The 17,671-nt window shown below is 41.4% G+C and overlaps 1 protein-coding gene across 1 annotated transcript; it reads right to left on the bottom strand.

Moving 5' to 3' along the window:
- Positions 1-297: 297 nt before the first annotated feature.
- smox (spermine oxidase) lies at positions 298-14,941 on the bottom strand. Its single transcript, XM_085780416.1, has 7 exons — positions 14,876-14,941; positions 9,137-9,371; positions 7,775-8,001; positions 6,200-6,373; positions 3,777-4,521; positions 1,833-1,993; positions 298-850 (listed from the first exon to the last, which is right to left on the bottom strand). Exons 2-7 carry the CDS (start codon positions 9,342-9,344, stop codon positions 698-700), a joined length of 1,668 nt encoding a protein of 555 aa, XP_085636542.1. The 5' UTR covers positions 9,345-9,371; positions 14,876-14,941; the 3' UTR covers positions 298-697.
- Positions 14,942-17,671: the final 2,730 nt, after the last annotated feature.

Raw genomic sequence — 17,671 nt, 5'->3', positions numbered from 1 at the left:
GTCCAACAGAAGTGAAGACTGGGTTGAGGTCTGTTCTAACACCATCTGTCACTTTGGCACGGCATTGCAGCTTTGGAGCCTTTTCTTTTCTTTCCATTTGCACTCACTTTCTGTTTTTCTCTCACAGATTTCTAAAGGATAGCAAAATGGTGATAGCATGGAAACTGCTCTTGTCTGTGGTTGTAGCTACTTCCCTGGAAAATATTCATTAGGGACAGAAGTGAAGTGAATGAAGAGGAGACATCCGACAGCTACTGTGGCACTTCCAAAGTTACCGAATTAGAAACACTGACCTTGTTTGATGGTGATAGACCGTTTATTTTGTTAAAACTTTATCAACTTTTATTTAGTATTTCCAGTATTTTTGAAATAACATAACATAACGTACAGAAGGCACTTACAAAAACAAGTTAAATTACAGATGCTGTTATCATAAACATTAAATTACTGATTTAAAAAAACCCCAACATAATAAAAGAATGATAAAGACAAAAATGACAGCACCATTGGCAACCTTTGAACAGTACATCTCAAATAAAATTTAGCATGATTTGAATCTACAGTACAATAAGAACAATACTCATTTGTTATCAATGTAATAATGCCCAAGCTATGTTTTTGATCATTAAGATAAAAAGATTAAAAGACATGTTTGCTTTTACTTCACTAGTCAGAGGTGTTTTTTATTTTTTATTTTTTATATATTAGGCTTTGTGGTTTGAGCACTGTGCAAGTCTTGGTACATCTCTATCAGGCGAGTGGCCTCTCTCTGCCCCGACAGCAATGCACCATGGGTAGTGGAATAGTATTTTCTGTGGGTGGCCTCTCCGGCGAACAGGACCTGCAGAGGCTGAGGGAGGGGGGGCAAAGAGAGAGGGAGAGAAGCTTTTAGAAGAGAAAATCATTTTCAAAACAAGATCCATCCATCTGTCAGCTTGACATTTTTGGCCTCACGTGCAGCACAGTATTTTCTATTTCCATCACCGATTCCCTTGTTAGTGCTGAACATGTAGGCGGCCACAGCGACCTTCCTGAGGGCTGAGGATCTCTTTTTTGACACGGCCGACAGACGTCCACAGACAGGTCATGCTGTTCCTTCAGCTGTGTCAAGTGAGCATACAGAACCTCCACCCACAACAACCCCCCACCCCCTCCACCCCACCCCCCTGGAAGATGCATCAGGTTTCATGGTCTAGACTGCTGGCCAGGGGTCAGCATTCATAACCCAGCTGTATTTGCTCTGCATGTGCTGGGATGTGACATAGTAGTGAAGACATGTCCACATTAGCCAGATGCTCTCAGAGTGTGTGCTGAGATGGTAAACAACCAAATGTACAGTCGGTGAAAACACTCTCGTAGAAGTAGCTACAGCCCAGACCTACAGTACATACCAGCTCAACTAACATGATTATTATTATAGAACTATTGTAGGAAATGTATATTTGGTAAAAACATGATTGCCTTAAAACAAACTTTTGTAATTCGATAGTAATTATGAACAATTTGGACAAAAATGTAAAAAAAAAAACTGTTATTTCTAGATAATTTCCTGGGAAATCATGGACCAATAAAATAAAGCATTACGCAACATTTTTAGTGTTTGTATTTGCTGATACCTTGAAACACGAAGGAACTTTTTCCATTTATCTAATTTCAAACACAACTCACTGTGTTGTCATATATTAACAGCACTAGTAACTGGCTTCTGGTGAGTCGAGGCACCTTTCACCAAATTCATCATGATAAACCTCAGCTGCATTAGAGGTGTTTCATTTCTACGTATGTCCAACTGTAGTGGGCAATACACCAACCCATACTGAGAGCTGTCTCACCGGAGCCTTGGTGCTGTTGGCGTAGGGCAGCGGCATGGCCAGCCTCTCACAGTCCTCACCACTGGAGCCGACCCTGGTGAAGGAGTAGGAGCCTCGGATGTGGGGGTTACTGCCCCAGGAGGAGCGCAGGACACGTCGGGGCTTTGGAATGTCAGGATTCCCTGTGGGTGGAGAGAAACGTGACGACAATTACTGACAGTGTGGTGACTTAAACAAAAGAAATCCAGTGCGTGACAGAATGAAACAAGTTCATACTAAGAATGTGGCGGCTATGAGTTGAGGCCTTTTACTGGAACATCCCATCTGCCAGCACTAATCAACGTGTGACCCTCTGTGAGCAGAGAGGCACCAGCGAGTCTATATGTAATTAAGCGACAGCTGAGGGGATTAAACCGCAATGACCTGAATGAGAAATGTGTGTGTAGTTTCTGTAGTAATGTAGAGTCAGCATCCATAGGAAGCCCACTGACCTCACCAAGAAGTGACGGCCACTGCTCCAGCACTCGTGCTCTGACCCATTTCTGAGGCAATCACTTCACCAAGTTATAATCTCAGATTCCTCTCCTTGCGCATTCATAATCTACTGACATTGAAAGTGAGTCAGCCTGTTAGTCATGTGATTGTATTTCATGTTGCAATCACCTTGAAAAAGCTTCATTTTTTTCTCCTGGTAAACTTCCGTGTTGCACAAGATGTGTGTGTGTGTGTGTGTTTTCAACAACTCGCAGCAGCAACACTGACTAAGCCCAAGGGAAAATATAGCACTGAAGCCTTTTGTGTGCATTTGTGTCACAAGGAAAAGGAGCGATTGATCAAATGTCAGTTAAAGAAAGGCCTCTTCACTTTATCGAACACATGATCGCTACACTAGCTTTTGTGGCAGATACACCAGACCCTGTAGCTGATGCGCACTGGACTAAAAAAAAAAGAAAAAGACACCTGAGTCATTGAGCTGTATTATCTGTCAGCCTTTTTCTAATGAAAACAGCCTCTTACGTCACAGCTGCAGCTTATGTCATTTCCTTTATATGGAACACAATGACCCTGCCCAAGTCACAGTTCGCATGAGTCACTGAGCTGACGGACTCAGTCAAGGTTACACTGAGATCACTGATTCCTCCTAGAAACATAACTTAAGTTGGAAGATGAAAATTGATCCTGTTTGCTTTCTGCCATAATGTCTACACAATGTAAGTCAGAGTTAAAGGGATAGCTCAACATTTTGGCAAATTTGCCATAATCTTTATAATGATAGTGGTAGGTTCATTACCTTTAATTATCGGTGCATTTTGTTTTGAGATCCGTGGGGCAGAGAGACGAAGCGAACACGATGGAGGTGAACGGTACTGGTCACCTGTGCCTCAAAACTCATCAAATACACAATCCAACAACTCCAAAACGCTCTTATGGAAAAGTTGTGACCTACACATTTGCCACACCATGAAATAATAATGTAACATTATGAGACAGAGTTGTTTGAGGCAAATTCGTAGCCGGAACTACATTGCAGACACGGCTGCTGGGCGGAGTGATTTAAAAGGCGCAATGTTACATAATGCGCAATGTTACATAATTATACATGATTATTTCATAGTGTGGTGAATGTACAGGTCACAACTTGTCCACAAGAGCATTTTGGAGTTGTTGGAGTGTGTATTTGATGAGTTTGATGTGGAACAGGGGACCTGCACTGTTCACCTCCACTGTGTTCACTGAGCAACTTGCGTCTTTGCCCCACGGATCTCAAACAACATGCACCGATAACCTACTTCAATGACTATAGGGATTATGGCAATGGGCGAATTTGCCAAAATGTTGAACTATCCCTTTAATGAATGAATGAAAAAGCAAAAACAAAACAAATGGCTGAAAATGTTGTTAAGAGGATAAATGAAGGGGAAGCAGACTGTAAAGCTCTGTTTCCATGAGTGTGTATTTCCTGACCTGTAAAGCGCCTCAGCAGCTCAGTGCAGGTCTCGGCCACTGTTTCGTCATCACAGCGCTCCATGTACAGCGCCTCTTGCCCACATATCCAGCCGCTCAGCATATAGCCGTAGCGCTCTGGCGGGTAGAGGACGTCAAAGCTGCATATCTTCTTGTACCACAGCTCCTCGGGGTAGGCCAGCTGTTCGAGCTGAGCCTCGTCCTCCCACACAAACTGGATGCTGTTGCACTCGGGGCTCCAGAAGGGCTCTTCGAACTCCAAGAATATCTTATCGGTGGTGCTGATGCCCAGCTTATCGATGGCAAGCACCTTGTCCTCGGGCAGAGAGGGGGAGAACATGGCTTCGTGGCTCTGCTTCAGCACGCCCAGAGAGGCCGTCACGATCACGTGGTCGGCCGTGATCCACTCCTCGTCTTCGCACTCCACGCAGATGGGGTGACCCAGGATCAGAGGGTCCTGTTGAGGTTGGCAGCTGTGGTTATTTTCATTGTGGTTGTTTTCCTGGTTGGTGTTGGAGCTGTTGGCGATCACCTCCTGACGCTGTGTCGAGTAGTTCCAGTGGATGCAGCGGACCGGTTTGCTAAGGCAGATGGTGCGGGAGGGGATGTCCTGGGCCAGGAGCTCCACGATCTTCATGAAACCTTCAGGAATGACGTAATGTGCACCGGGGATCTCTGTCCACTCACCGAACTCACTCAGAGACACCTCATCCATACTGGGAGAGCTGCTTTCACAACTCTCCACCTGAAACAGGGGAACAACCCAGAGAATCAGATTAGCCTCAATTCTCGTACTCGCAGCTAAATTACCTGCTGTTACATCTAAAGACCACCTTTGCAGACACGTCTTTTGCATTTTAAATTCTTTACACCCTTTAAATCCACACTAACCCGTCTACAGCTGCAGCTCTGAACACACCACCATCATTAAACTGGTTTAAACATGTTGGAAACTCATATGTTTAATTTAGAGGCCACCTACTGTGGGTGTGTAATGAAAAAGCAAAAGTACTGCTGCTGCTTCTGCCTCATTAGCCAGTGAACCAGCATGGTAGCAGATACCTGGTGGTCAATGAGCCTCTATCTCTTCTGTGTTGTATTAAGAAACAGAAACGTGTGTGTGTGTGTGTGTGTGTGTGTGTGTGTGTGTGTGTGTGTGTGTGTGTGTGAGTTGAAGCACATGGAGTACTGCCAAAATCAATAAAGTTACTGGTATGAAACTGCAGTGAAACAAAACATCAATTTAATTTCTTTAAGAGTTAGGTGTAGCAGTTTTAACTCTGAAATGTTTTTTTGATGACATCCTCTTGTTACATGGACAGACCATAAAAAAGCACAGCCTTATATGAAAAACTTGTGCACCTACTGATTTGTCTTGACTTCCTATATGAGGTTCTACGATTTTGCATGCATCAAACGATTTGATGATTTATTAATTTGTTCACTGTCAGAAAATGAATGAATCTCAATTTCCATCATCAATTAAACTTTACACTCATCTCTTTTTCTTGAAAAGATTTTAAAACAATGTATAAAGGATATAATTTGGAGTTTAGAGTTGCTGACAGGCAAATGTTTTCTCTACTCTTTAAAGTCTTTGTGCTAAAATAAGATAACTGGTTGTTGGACAAACATGAGAGTGGTATCAATCTTCATTTTTCACCAGTGTTTTCCTAAATCATTTATCAAGTAAGCATGGAAAACATCAGCTGCTTCTTGTAGCTTCTCACTTATGGCACTCTTCACTTTCCCTGTATTTTTTCTGTCCTTTCTGACATTTTACGGACTAAAGAATTCCTACAGAAAACAGTCACCAGATTAATTGATAATTTAAACAATTATTATTGTTAGTCTGATCACACTTCTTTGTGAGAATATTGTCTTTCTATGACAGAATGAAGCCTATGTGTTTTTCTACTATTGCACATTCAGGCTGTCAGAATAAAAGTCCTGCTAAGGGTTAGGAGTTTGGGTTAGACTAGCTAGCCTGAGTAAACCACAACTTTTAAATGTGTAGTAAGACATAAATACAAAAAACAGCTGTGCTTTAAGCCCTTGCCTGAATATTTGTCAGTGGATATTTGAATTACAGTTTATGTGGAAGTAAATAGAAGCTCATAATTACTGTCTGATTAGCAAACCAATCTTTTGTAATTAATAGCTAACTGCTGAGTAATAAACCTAACTATTAGTGCCAGCAGGAGAACAGATTAGATTAGATCAAACTACGCTCTGCCTCATTTCCCACATATTTAAGTTGATGATTCTTGAATGTTTGTATAGGTTTAGGGCCTTTGCAAACATTCACCATGCTTTTCCTCATTTTAATAAGCAGACAAAATGAGGATATGAGAAACCCAGGAAACGATACGTCTGCCACACACTCACAGAGACACATGGGTAGTGAGAATGTGCACACACACCTTGAGGTACTGTTGAAGCATGGACAGTTTGAGCTTCTTGGTGCTCTCAGGATCATCGGGATCCAACATGATCCTCTTGCGCACCAGATCTCGTGTAAAGATGCCGACACTGTTCTGGCTCTCGGCGCAAACTGGCTTCCCGTCCTGGAAGAACTCCTGAGTCAGCTCGTACACCTGAAAGACAGTGAAAGGTGATAAATAATTGCTGCCACCCTCTCCATCGGCTGCACCTTTCAAAAGGAAAGGACTTACATAAGAGGCAGTCAGAAACGATTCTGAAGAAATTTGTTGCTGCGTGTGAATGCTGGGTAGTGTTGATGGAAACTGGTCTTTGTGATAACACATCCTTCCCTAGAAAGGCGTTGTTTTCACAAATACCAGTTTGGGTTGTTTGTCTGCTTTAACTTAAATTACCGGTAATCTATTAGATAATGAAGAAAAACAGATCATTCTAAAAAATGAAATGGTTAGTTGATAGAAACATCTGAACTTCTTTCCCTCAACAATAAGAAAAAGAAAGAGTACGACCCGGAACATAATGAGTCGTCTTTATATGATGCAAATTATGACAATCATCAAGGTGAGAAACACGTTATTCGTCTACAGGTCATCATGTCAGGGCCAGATGACGTTCTTCTTTCTGAGTCGAGGCACGGTTCTTTAAATATCCGAAAGTAGAAAATGCATCTGATATCTAGTACAGCCAGTTATACAGAATAAGCACGAGAGAAACTAAAAGGAATATGAACCAATGACTGAGAGGGCAACAAAATAGAACAGAAGCCAAAATATTCTCTGTATTTAAGTTGTTTAAACTGCCATTATGCCCCTGAATGTGTTTGAGGCAAGTGTGAAATACCCAGTAGATTTATCATCATTTTTTTACCTCGAGGCCACAAGGTAGACGCACAGAAAACACAAGTGTACAAGGCTTGACAAAAAAACCCAAAATGGCTTCTGTAAGTTCTTCATCTTCCCTCCATAACTGCTTTTCCAGACTTGACCCACTTAGATGCTGCTACAGAGCAGAGAGCAGAGGATTGACTGGGCTGACAAAAATGGTCATTGCTTGTTAAAATCATCATGCTTTGGTGCTCATTTGATTGGAGCACCTCAAGGCGGAGGAGATGTTTAATAGTGCTGTCGTGGACATAAACGGAGGTTCGATGGAGAGACTCAACTCCTGAACATATTGTTTTCCCATTTTGTTTCCCCTTACTGAGCTTTAAGGTTGGAAAAATCATCTTGCTCTGTACTGTCTGACAGCATCATGTATACTGTATATCCACTTCTCAATTGATGCCATAGACAATGACAAAAACAGTCAAACCATTATTCCTATACCTACTTATCACATGCAAATATTCTACATATCCTATGCATCAATTCTTACCAGATAAATGTTTAGCATCTGTAAAAAATAAAAAAAAATAAAAAAATAAAAGAGATCTACACTAGAATCTGGGATATAAATTATATAGTGAACAGTGCTTGGATGTGACCTCAATATTGTGCATATTCTGCAGGGTGCAGGTGTGAATTCATATCTGCACCTGTGTGTGTGAGCCCCCTCACCTTGTTGTACACGTCACTGAACTCTTCCACCAGGTCCTTGGGGATCCTCTTCCCGACGTTGGTCTGGTAGTGAGCCACACCATTCTTGGTGTACAGGCTGATGCGTCCCACGCTCCGCTCCCCGTCCGTGGTGTGCTCCAGCAGCCCGTTGTCCTCCGCCAGATGGTACACTGGGTTCCCGTTGGCACCATGGATCCAGGTGGCTCCGAGCTCCAAAGTAGCTTTTCCTGCACAGAATGAAACGCCACAAAAGAGTGAGTGAGAGTTTGAAAAAAAAAAAAAGAAGCATTGATGGCTTTGAACGTCACTTCAGTGGCTTTAAACAAATCAGTAGCTGTGTATAAAGTCTGCTTTGCTAAGGTACAAACACATTATCAGGCAGTTCAAGAGAAAGGTCAACTCAATTAACAAGCTGTAGTTGCTGAGGCCCGCTGGAATATAATTAATTATATAATTTTCCTGAGGATGACGACGTCACGCACACAATGCTCATTTTCTTTACATTCAATTATGTAATGTCATCAGGCCAGTGCGCACTGACAAAAAAAGGATAAATGCCTCTTCGATTACGAAAGGTCTGAGTACGTAAACAAGCATCTACATAACAGATGCATTATCCATGTGCCCGACTCACAGGTTTACATTTAACATTGTTGTACAAGTGAGTGTGTAAACACGTGACCTCTTTGGTACACCTGCTGTATCAGCACTACGAGCAGAATGTTGTTCTACACTTGTTTTGGAGATTGTTTTGCAATTATAGAACAAAACCTGCACTTGTTGTCCACTTTGTTGGCAATATGTGTGAGCATCAGTCCAACGATCATTTGTGTGATTGTGTGAATGAATGCTTCCTGGACTTGACAGTTTTGCAGCATTTGCCCATCAGAGTTAATGTAATATCAGGGGAAAACAGAGATGTGCAATACTTTGATATGGAAGAGGCCTCGCACAGATTTGATCTATTTAATACATATTGGCATCATGGGGGTAACAACCCTTAAGCTATGGGCTGGTTCAATTTTGGGAAATGCCTGGCAAGATTCAGATGAGAAGATCAATACTACTGTCAGATCTTCAAAAAAAAAGGCTATAGCCAGCTGATGGTTAGCTTAGCTTAGCATTAAAACTGGACACAGAGAGAGACCACTAGCCTACCTCCATCCACAGGTTCAGCGTTGGCCTACCAGGACAGAACAATGTCTCTCCATGTCTTTTTAAACCTATTTTATACCACTTCATGCTTTAGTTTGAAAGCATGTTTTACAAAATGAAAAGTGCATACATGGAGTTACCTTGAACCAAACAAATGTTGCAAATGTTATCATTTAGCTTTAGGGAAACAGGGACGTGTCCTCTCACCGTGCTGAACGCTGTGTACTCGCCCGCCGATGTGGTCCGATGCCTCTAGTACAGTGACATCCGTGAAGCCGTTTTCCAGTAGGATCTTAGTTGCAGCAAGGCCGGCCAAGCCAGCACCAATCACTACTATTCGAGGCTGCCGATGAGTGCGTAGCCCGCTACTAAGAGGATCATCAGTGCTGTCTGACGAAATTTCACAACTTTGCATGCCGTCCAAGCTCCGCTTCGATGGAGTCTGAGGACAAAATAAAGACAGGAGACACAAGTTGTAAATGGCACAAATGAAATCAATGATAGTTTTGTGTGAAACAAAGAAAACTCAAAGTATTGTACAGTTGTTATAGCCTTTACATGACATGAAATACCTTCAAAACAATATACTTTAGAGAAAGCAAGTCTGGACTGCAAACAATGCTTGTTGGGTGAATCATATTAGGTTGGATGCCTATCAGCAGCTGCCTGTTCCCTGGAGAGTATTTTCTGCTTCTGATCATTGCTTCTCTCTGCTGATGCAGTTTGACATATATTATCACAGGTTTATGAATTATTAACCACAATATAAATTAGTTTTTAGTGGCACTGAAAGATGTTTAAAAAATGTTGTGTTTGGAAACAATGGAGCCTCCAAAGACAGAACATATTTTTAATGTGCACACACACAATAATCCAGAAAAAAAATCTGTATCTGATGCTTTAAATGTTAAAATAAATATCATATTTCAAGGCTTGGGAGCTCATTGAGAAACAGATTTCCCCATATTTCAGCCACCTGACTCTTCCTGATTACCTGCTCACCTGTTCCCCCTGTATAAGCTACTGTATATACTGGCGCGTTTCCTCCCACTCTCTGCCAGGTAACCTGTTGTGCCTTCCAAGCTGTATCTTTCCATTTGACTGCTTCCCTTTTGCCTGCTTTTCCTGCCTACTGTATTCCCAACCATTGTCTAAACCCCTGCCTCACCTATTGCTTGTCCCTGCTTGTTTTGTCTGCTGAGCCTTACGTTATCCTGAAGCCTGATGGCATTATGGAAGGTGGTATTGCTGTTACATAATAATTTTGATTAATTTTTCAATGCCGCGAGTGCCACAAGTTTAAATTCCACTGATCCCGCCCCACAGTACTGGTCTCAAAACTTGGGCAAAGTGTAATTGCAGATTTGGAGCACACACATAATGTGTCCTGTTTTGAGCTCTGCAGCCGTGCAGGTTTATTAAGTGCTGACTGTACAGACCTCTTTTATAGCCGATAATGCTGCTTATTGGCATCCGTCCTAATATGGCCCACGTTTACAGCTGTGTTTATAGCCATGACTAATTTAATTTTTCTGTGACATGTTTATAGCGTTTCACCTAACTCCGACTCTTCATTGAGCACAAGTCCAAACTAGAAGTCCTGACATAGACCGCATTATCAGCGAACAGACCACACACACACACGCACACACACACACACGCACACACATACACAGACTTTTATTGGAGGGACAGTTACATTAAGGGTGAGGATACACAAGTGACCTTGTTACAGAACACAAGGCTCCTCACTCAGTATGTAAGGACAGCTGCCTGTAAGAAGGACACAGTGTGTGTCTTTTCAGAAGATGTTCATGTTCAGACCAATACAGAAATGTACTAAGGACCTACAGAAGTCAGAAGGTGCACTGTTAGTTGACAGACAGTATCTCTTCTTGTGCGTAACTGTATCAATTCATCTGAGGTGAGACTGTGATACCCTGCTGTTACACACATTATGCACCCATACATAAATACACATTGCCTACTCCCCGCTTTGTAACCACAGCAACGCTAGACACATGGAGCCATACATATGGTGCAGTGTAGAAAATACACACTGAGTTTCCTTCAAGTTGAGCTCACACAGCAGAGACAGCTCAGTGGATTAAATATTTCATACTATATGAGTTAGTCATGAGTCACTCTATTCATTAAATTAAATCATCTTTCATGAGTTGTTATTTATTCTCCTCTTACTTGCCAGAACTCAGTATGTGCACTATAAATATGGATTACTGTGACCCAGTATAGAGGTCAAGGTTGGTAACTATGAACTTTGACGTCTGAGAAACTGTACTGTAAGCACACTGACCACGCAGTCAGATGACAAAGGCAGCCAAAGAGGAAACCGCCAGCCAGCGCTGCAAGAAAAAGATGCACGTGGTTGGATTAAGTAGAAGTGAGAAGACTGTGTGATGTCAGACACGTAAAGAGGCCGTACCATGGACGGTTTTCTTTGAAAATCTCTGTAACTTCCTGTTTCACATTCTAGCAGAGCTGTGGTCAACAGCTAACCTTTAACACAGATGTGGGTTAAGGCTGCTAATCTGACCTGACCTCACGACCCCCGTCTTGAATGTGGGTCAAACACCGCTCAGATTTACTAAACCGGCATTTCTATTAGAAGTGGCACGATGACAATATCAGGAAACAATATAACTCCGTCTGTTGTCTGAGATTTGGTCATACTGGTTTTATTGCTCATTCGTTGCACTATACTCTACTTTATAGCCTTCCTGCTTGTTTTACGCCTTTATAACCACTGAAAAAAGCAACGTCATTCTTATATTGATTATTGTAAATGGAGATCATGACAATAAAGCCTATATTGCACCTAATATGATTCTTGCATCAGGATGTATTATTGATTTGTCAGGTATCCAGATCAATGAGTTTGACTAAAACAGACATCTCTGTCAAGTTATTTTCATCTAATTACTGTATACATATACTATTTTACTATATCATTGTGGTATAAAATTATACATATCTGGTAACACACAACACAGCAAAAACATACAGTAAATAGTTTCATTCATGGTGATATTTAAAAAAAAGTTTGATGTTAATCAAATGCTAAAATATTAATAACAGAATTAATTAAAACAAACCTTAGATGAAAAGGCCTGTGTGTGATTTCTTCTTGTTATTTGCTTATTGGTCTTGAATTGAGGCTATTTCCTGTGTTGTTGCATGTACCGTACAGTTGGTTTCCATCAAGCGTTTTCATTATTTTCATGACCATCACTGCTGCTCTTTTATAATCTGCACTTGTTGGTGATCAGGGTCATGGGAGGACACTGCTTTGTGGCAAACAACAAATGTAGACAATATATCTGACAAAAGCTGGATGCATCAGTAGGTGGTATTGTTGCTGTTTGCTGTTGTATATTGTTCATGCATTTGTTGTCTTCCTAAACGCAGTTGTATGTTTTTCTCTGTCATCTGTTGACCCGTGAGCACAATAGTTTACTGTGTATGGGGATGTTTTTTCAAATAGTGACAAATTTGTATGGGGAGCAGTTTGTATTATATTCTATTCTAGTCTATGTAATTTCTCTCAGCTATAGCTAGTGAGTAGCACATAAACTGGGCAGTAATATCCAGGCATGTCAACATATCTATATCTGATTTTTTTTTAATCTAATGTCTGTGAAATTAAGTTTCAAGCTCATAATCTGACTCATGTACTGTGAGTCCGGCATTGGGATCATCATAAAACTGTGTTTGTAACATGCTTTTTTTTTTTTAAATTGCTGCATCTAGAAGAAAAGTTAATAGGAATTTTGGCCATGTTGTCACAAATCCTGACTCTGTTTCCAACCCCTGACTCTCCAGTGACAGAGTGACCAAGCTTTATTACTCATTAGATAAGGCTGATAAGGTCAGAGGATTGCGACATCTTACTGTAATGCACATGAAATGACTGAAACATCTTTGGACCCTCTCTCTGGGAGGAACCACTTTCCCCTGATTCTATACAGTAGATACTTTTTGATTTTAAGGGACAGTTACAGATCTGATTCATGGGCAGCGTTTCATCACTTCACACACGGGCCTCTCTGACAGATTGCGCATCCCTCCATGGTTGCTTGCTTGTAATTCTGCGGCTGGTTTGAGCACTCGCCACATGTCACCACTCCATGGTCTCCGCCGCCACCGTAGATTAATTTGTGGGCCGGGCTTGGGTGGATAGGCAGCTCAGGCTGGGGTGGAGTTAGTAAGAGGAGGGAGGAGGAGGAGGAGATGGTGGTGGGAACGATGGGGGTGGGCTGGCTATCACTGACCTAGAAATGGCAATCTGCAGTACAGTGCTGGTGGCCTTTTCAATAGCAGAGCTGCTCTGAGCGGGATTATCTTTAATGACTTTGTGTGTGTGTGTGTTTCTGTCATTTTTATTGCTATGGCCTTTAATTTTGGGCACAACTCTTTCCAGCTGTGTTCACCCGCATCTGCATTTTCTTGATCAGTTCCATGGAACATGTACGTATTATTTATAACGCGCGCATTAGCGTGATAAGAATCATTTCTACATCCCCGTCTTTGTAAAAAAAATAAAAATAATTTTAAAAAAGCAGCATAATCTGAAGGTTTTGTGCCAAAGGCCTCACATTCCACACGTCTCTCCTAGCTCTGATTCTTCCCAAACTGGGATGATGGAGTAGAGGCAACACACACACGCACACTCCACCGCTCTGCTACTGTGCAAAACCAGACTGGATGTTCACCTGATGCAGATAGAGCAGACAACAGTCAACCCAAGAGACTATTGTAGTAGGCTACTGCCAAATATAAACACAAGTTACAGAAGCAAAGCCTAGGTGCATCCAGTCAGAAAGACAGAGCGATGACAGGCAAATCATCACCACTGAGACAGATAGATAGATAAACACATGATAATTAATGATGGATGAAATGTTAACATTCATTTTCTGCATAAAGAAACACATTCCATGACTATTACTACTTTACTGTTTGTAGGTTAAAACTAACTTAACCCAAAAACATTTATACTTGAATAACTGGTGGATTAAAAACTTGTAATGGTGTAATTGAAGTTAAATGGAGATTAGATTGCATATGATTTTTTTAAAAGTGAAAATCTGTGATATTTTCTTGGCTTGACCTGACTTGACACTGTTTTTTAGTCCAAGCATTAGCAGCCTAAATGTTTTTTGTTTGTTTGTTTTTTGGCACCACTAACTAAGCTTATACCCTCAGTAAAGTGTGTCCCCAAAGTATCAATAATAAAATGAGGTTAAACAACTTTTTACAGTGTTGTTTGCAGTTCACAATGAGAGTGAAGACAGAGCAGAGACAATGAGGAGCAGGCTGTTTGATCCACTCTGTCAGTCTATATGCTGGGAACTCACAGTCTTTACTGCCACGTATAAGCTGAGATGCCGAAGCGGCCGCAGTTTAACTCACAGACACATCAAACTTGTGTGAGTTACTGGTTGTCTGTCAAACTCATCATGAGACGAGGACACAACGGCACCTCTACACACTGGAAATACATAAATAAAGCGAAAAGGTGAGGGGAAAAAATATTTCAAATAAACCCACTTTGCTCCAACCAGAGCAATCTGTCCCGTTTAAAAAGCCCCCCCTCTCTCTCTCTCTCTCTCTCTCACTCAGTCACACGCAGCCACAATACATCAGTGTGTTTGATCTGATCCACCGCGGTTTGGTTTCACCGGTTGTTTTTGTGAAGCGTTTTTCGTCTTTATCAACACACACAACTGGGTGACATTCACTATCATGTGTCCTCTGATAACTCCACTAGCCTACATCAGCTGCTCTCACAATATTTCCAGCGATTTTACTGACAGAGCCGATGTTCTTTTTTTGGTCAACATTTCAAATCTCAGCCCCGACCGTCGCCGTCCCACCGCTGTAAACAACCGGTGTGATAAATGTGTTGTGAGCGGAGCAGCTGCTTACCTGACACTCTTGGTCTTCAGCTTTTTAAATCTCTGAGCGCTCCGCTCTCCTTTGTGCCGTTTTCCCTCAGACCGGCTCCGCTTTGTATTTATGCCTGGAAACCAGAAGCAGCCAGTTTTCCTGTGGCCGCTGCCTCCTCATTAATTATATATGACCGCTGATGACGACAGAGACCAGCCCTCCACTGAGTGAGTAAGCCCACTGCTGCGTAACATACACACACACACACACACACACACACACACACACACACACACACACACACACACACACACACATACACACACACACACACAATAAGTAATTTAGGTGTTGAATGAAAAGCTTTCAATTCCAAGTTTTTGTCATCCTCATTTAATAATGAGGGCATTTTGCAGCTAAGGCGACTATGGGGTGAATTGTAACATTTCACTCCTGGTGTTTGAGATTAAACCATACATTTTCTGTTTGTGTTGCAGAGGTAACAGTTACTATGCCACATGTGACTTGTTTGTATCACGTTTTGAACACACTGGCTTAAAAGAGCTCCAAGATACAGACAGAAGTGTCAGAAATGTCTCCACTAGTGATCTTTTAGCTTTTCTATTGCTTGTATTTTTTATATACTATATCTATTCTATTTGTTCAGAATGGAATGAAATATTCATATATTATTTGCATATTGTCCATGTATCGTTTACATTTTATTTTGTGTATTAATGTTTTGTGTAAAGAAGCACACTGAATGCCTTAGCCCACTATACAAAGGCTGGGGTTTGAAATCTGCTGTGTTTTCTGTTTCTTTGAAAAGCTGCAGTACTTTAAGATTCATTTACAGGGCTTCAGTCGTGAGTGTCAAAAATGGTAAATCCTTAACAATGAGATATTCATAACTGATGATAATTGATAAAGTGCTTATAGTTCATGTATATAGGGTGTGCTTACATAGAGTTGTGCAGTGATTGCACTACACTGACCTCTTTGCACATTGGTCAGTTCTGTTGGAAGTCTTGACTCTCACTCCATGGAGGCTGCTTTACTTCTGCATCCGTAGGTACATGGGGTTGGAGTGGCTGATGGTCGCCCTGCTGAGAGGTTGTGTGTCGGTGGTCAGAAACACCAGAACATGGCAGTGTGGAAAGGCTACATTTCATTTGTCCTATCAGTTGCATGCTGTTTTGCCAGTTTCACGATCTCCACACTGGGCTTCAGGAACTAAATTATTTCACCTAAAGCATGATGATCAAGCGGACCAAGCCCAGTATAGCACTCGACTCCAGTCAAAAGGTCAAGATAACAACCGGCACACATCTTAAGTTCCGCATATATGAGAAGTTTTGCTTTTATTAGAAGACGCCTTTTTGAATTTTTTGACACAACTTGTCAACACACCAACCCCCTTGTAAATTAGAAATGTAAATCAGTCAACAAGGTAGACATATTCTAGATCGGTGTGTCTTGAACAACAATATGACGACAATGAGTAAAACCATGACAAGAACGCCAGGACAAGACAAACAGAGGCAGCGTTGGCCTGGCATGTCTTGATTCCACACAAAACAAACGTTTACAGATCAAATAAAAATGACTAAAGCAAAACAATGAATCCTTAATTTTCTTATTTTCCCATCAGTGCCACCCTCGACAGCATCATTAATTAAATTTCCAAAAAGGACAAAGCACCCCAACCCAACCACATCATCACCTCAACCCAAAAACTGAACAAACCAACAAAAAAAGTGAATACAGTGAATAATATATTTATCAGCAAACTTAGCAGTAACAGTTATTTGGGTTGTGGTTGGGGAAAGTTCAATGACAAGATACAGTGTTTTAAATGGATGCTGCTGCCATGTGTTGGATTTAGTTTCCGGTTGTCGAGCCCTTAGCCCCCCTTTAACTTCTCAAAAAGCCCCCCTCCCCCTTTCCCCAGCTGTTTTGTCTACAGGTCCAAACCCATAAATCAACAGGAAGTCATGTGGGTGATTCAGCGGTGCAGTGCACCTCTCGGATGTCATCAGCGTTTGTCTGTGTTCGGGCCAATAATCGCTGAAGTTCATCTTGCAGGTTGCCTCCCTTCCTGTTCTACGCTTTGTCTGTGCTTTGTTAAGAAGGAAGTTTGTCAGACAATCATTTGAATAATCAGCACAAAATGACACACAATCTGTTGAAGAAACTAAAGCTGACAATAAGAGCCGTTACAATACATAAACTATGCCATAAAAAGTATAATAATTTCTCACTTATCTAAAGTTACTGATGCCACAGAACAGGTGTTGCTGCTGGAGTCTTTGGAAATGTTGTCAAATCTTTAAATCACATGAAAATTGAATAAAGTATTCATTCACTAGATTTATATTCCTGACTGAAGAATTCTCCGAAAACCACAGTTAGATGAAGGACATAAGATACATTTAACCTACAGATTGACCCATATAAGATGCAATTCATAATACTGGGATTTCACAAAATCTAATCGAACACATTTGAAAAATTTTACAAATTCTTTTTTGCTGGTCAAAATTATTTTTAACAGAAAAATTGAACTCATGATTTCAGTGTCTCTGCAGTCTTGTACAATAGCTCATGGCAGAAATAGTGCAAGTCTTCCATACTCCTACTGCCGTCAAGCAACTTTTTTTTAAGTATATTTTTTGGCTTTTTGCCTTTTATTTGATAGCACAGTATAGATAGACAGGAAAGGGGGAGGCAGAGAGTGGGGGAATGACATGCAGGAAAGGTCTGCCCGACGCGGGACTCGAACCGGGGACGCCTGCTGTGAGGACTGTAGCCTCTACATGGGGCGGCCGCTTTAAA

The sequence above is a fragment of the Trachurus japonicus genome, chromosome 1 (assembly GCF_045865225.1).
Source record: "Trachurus japonicus isolate A0001 chromosome 1, Traja_1.0".
Classification (NCBI taxonomy): domain Eukaryota; kingdom Metazoa; phylum Chordata; class Actinopteri; order Carangiformes; family Carangidae; genus Trachurus; species Trachurus japonicus.
The sequence above is the reverse complement of the archived record's forward strand: the minus strand, read 5'-3'. Positions and strand labels throughout refer to the sequence as shown.

Excerpts from the sequence above, each read along its gene's own strand:
- smox (XM_085780416.1), bottom strand. The coding sequence starts at position 9,344 with ATGCAAAGTTGTGAAATTTCGTCAGACAGCACTGATGATCCTCTTAGT. Across the intron at positions 4,522-6,199 it reads TGCTTCAACAGTACCTCAAG|GTGGAGAGTTGTGAAAGCAG; the intron begins GTGTGTGTGCAC and ends CCCCTGTTTCAG. Across the intron at positions 851-1,832 it reads CCAACAGCACCAAGGCTCCG|CCTCTGCAGGTCCTGTTCGC; the intron begins GTGAGACAGCTC and ends CCCCTCCCTCAG.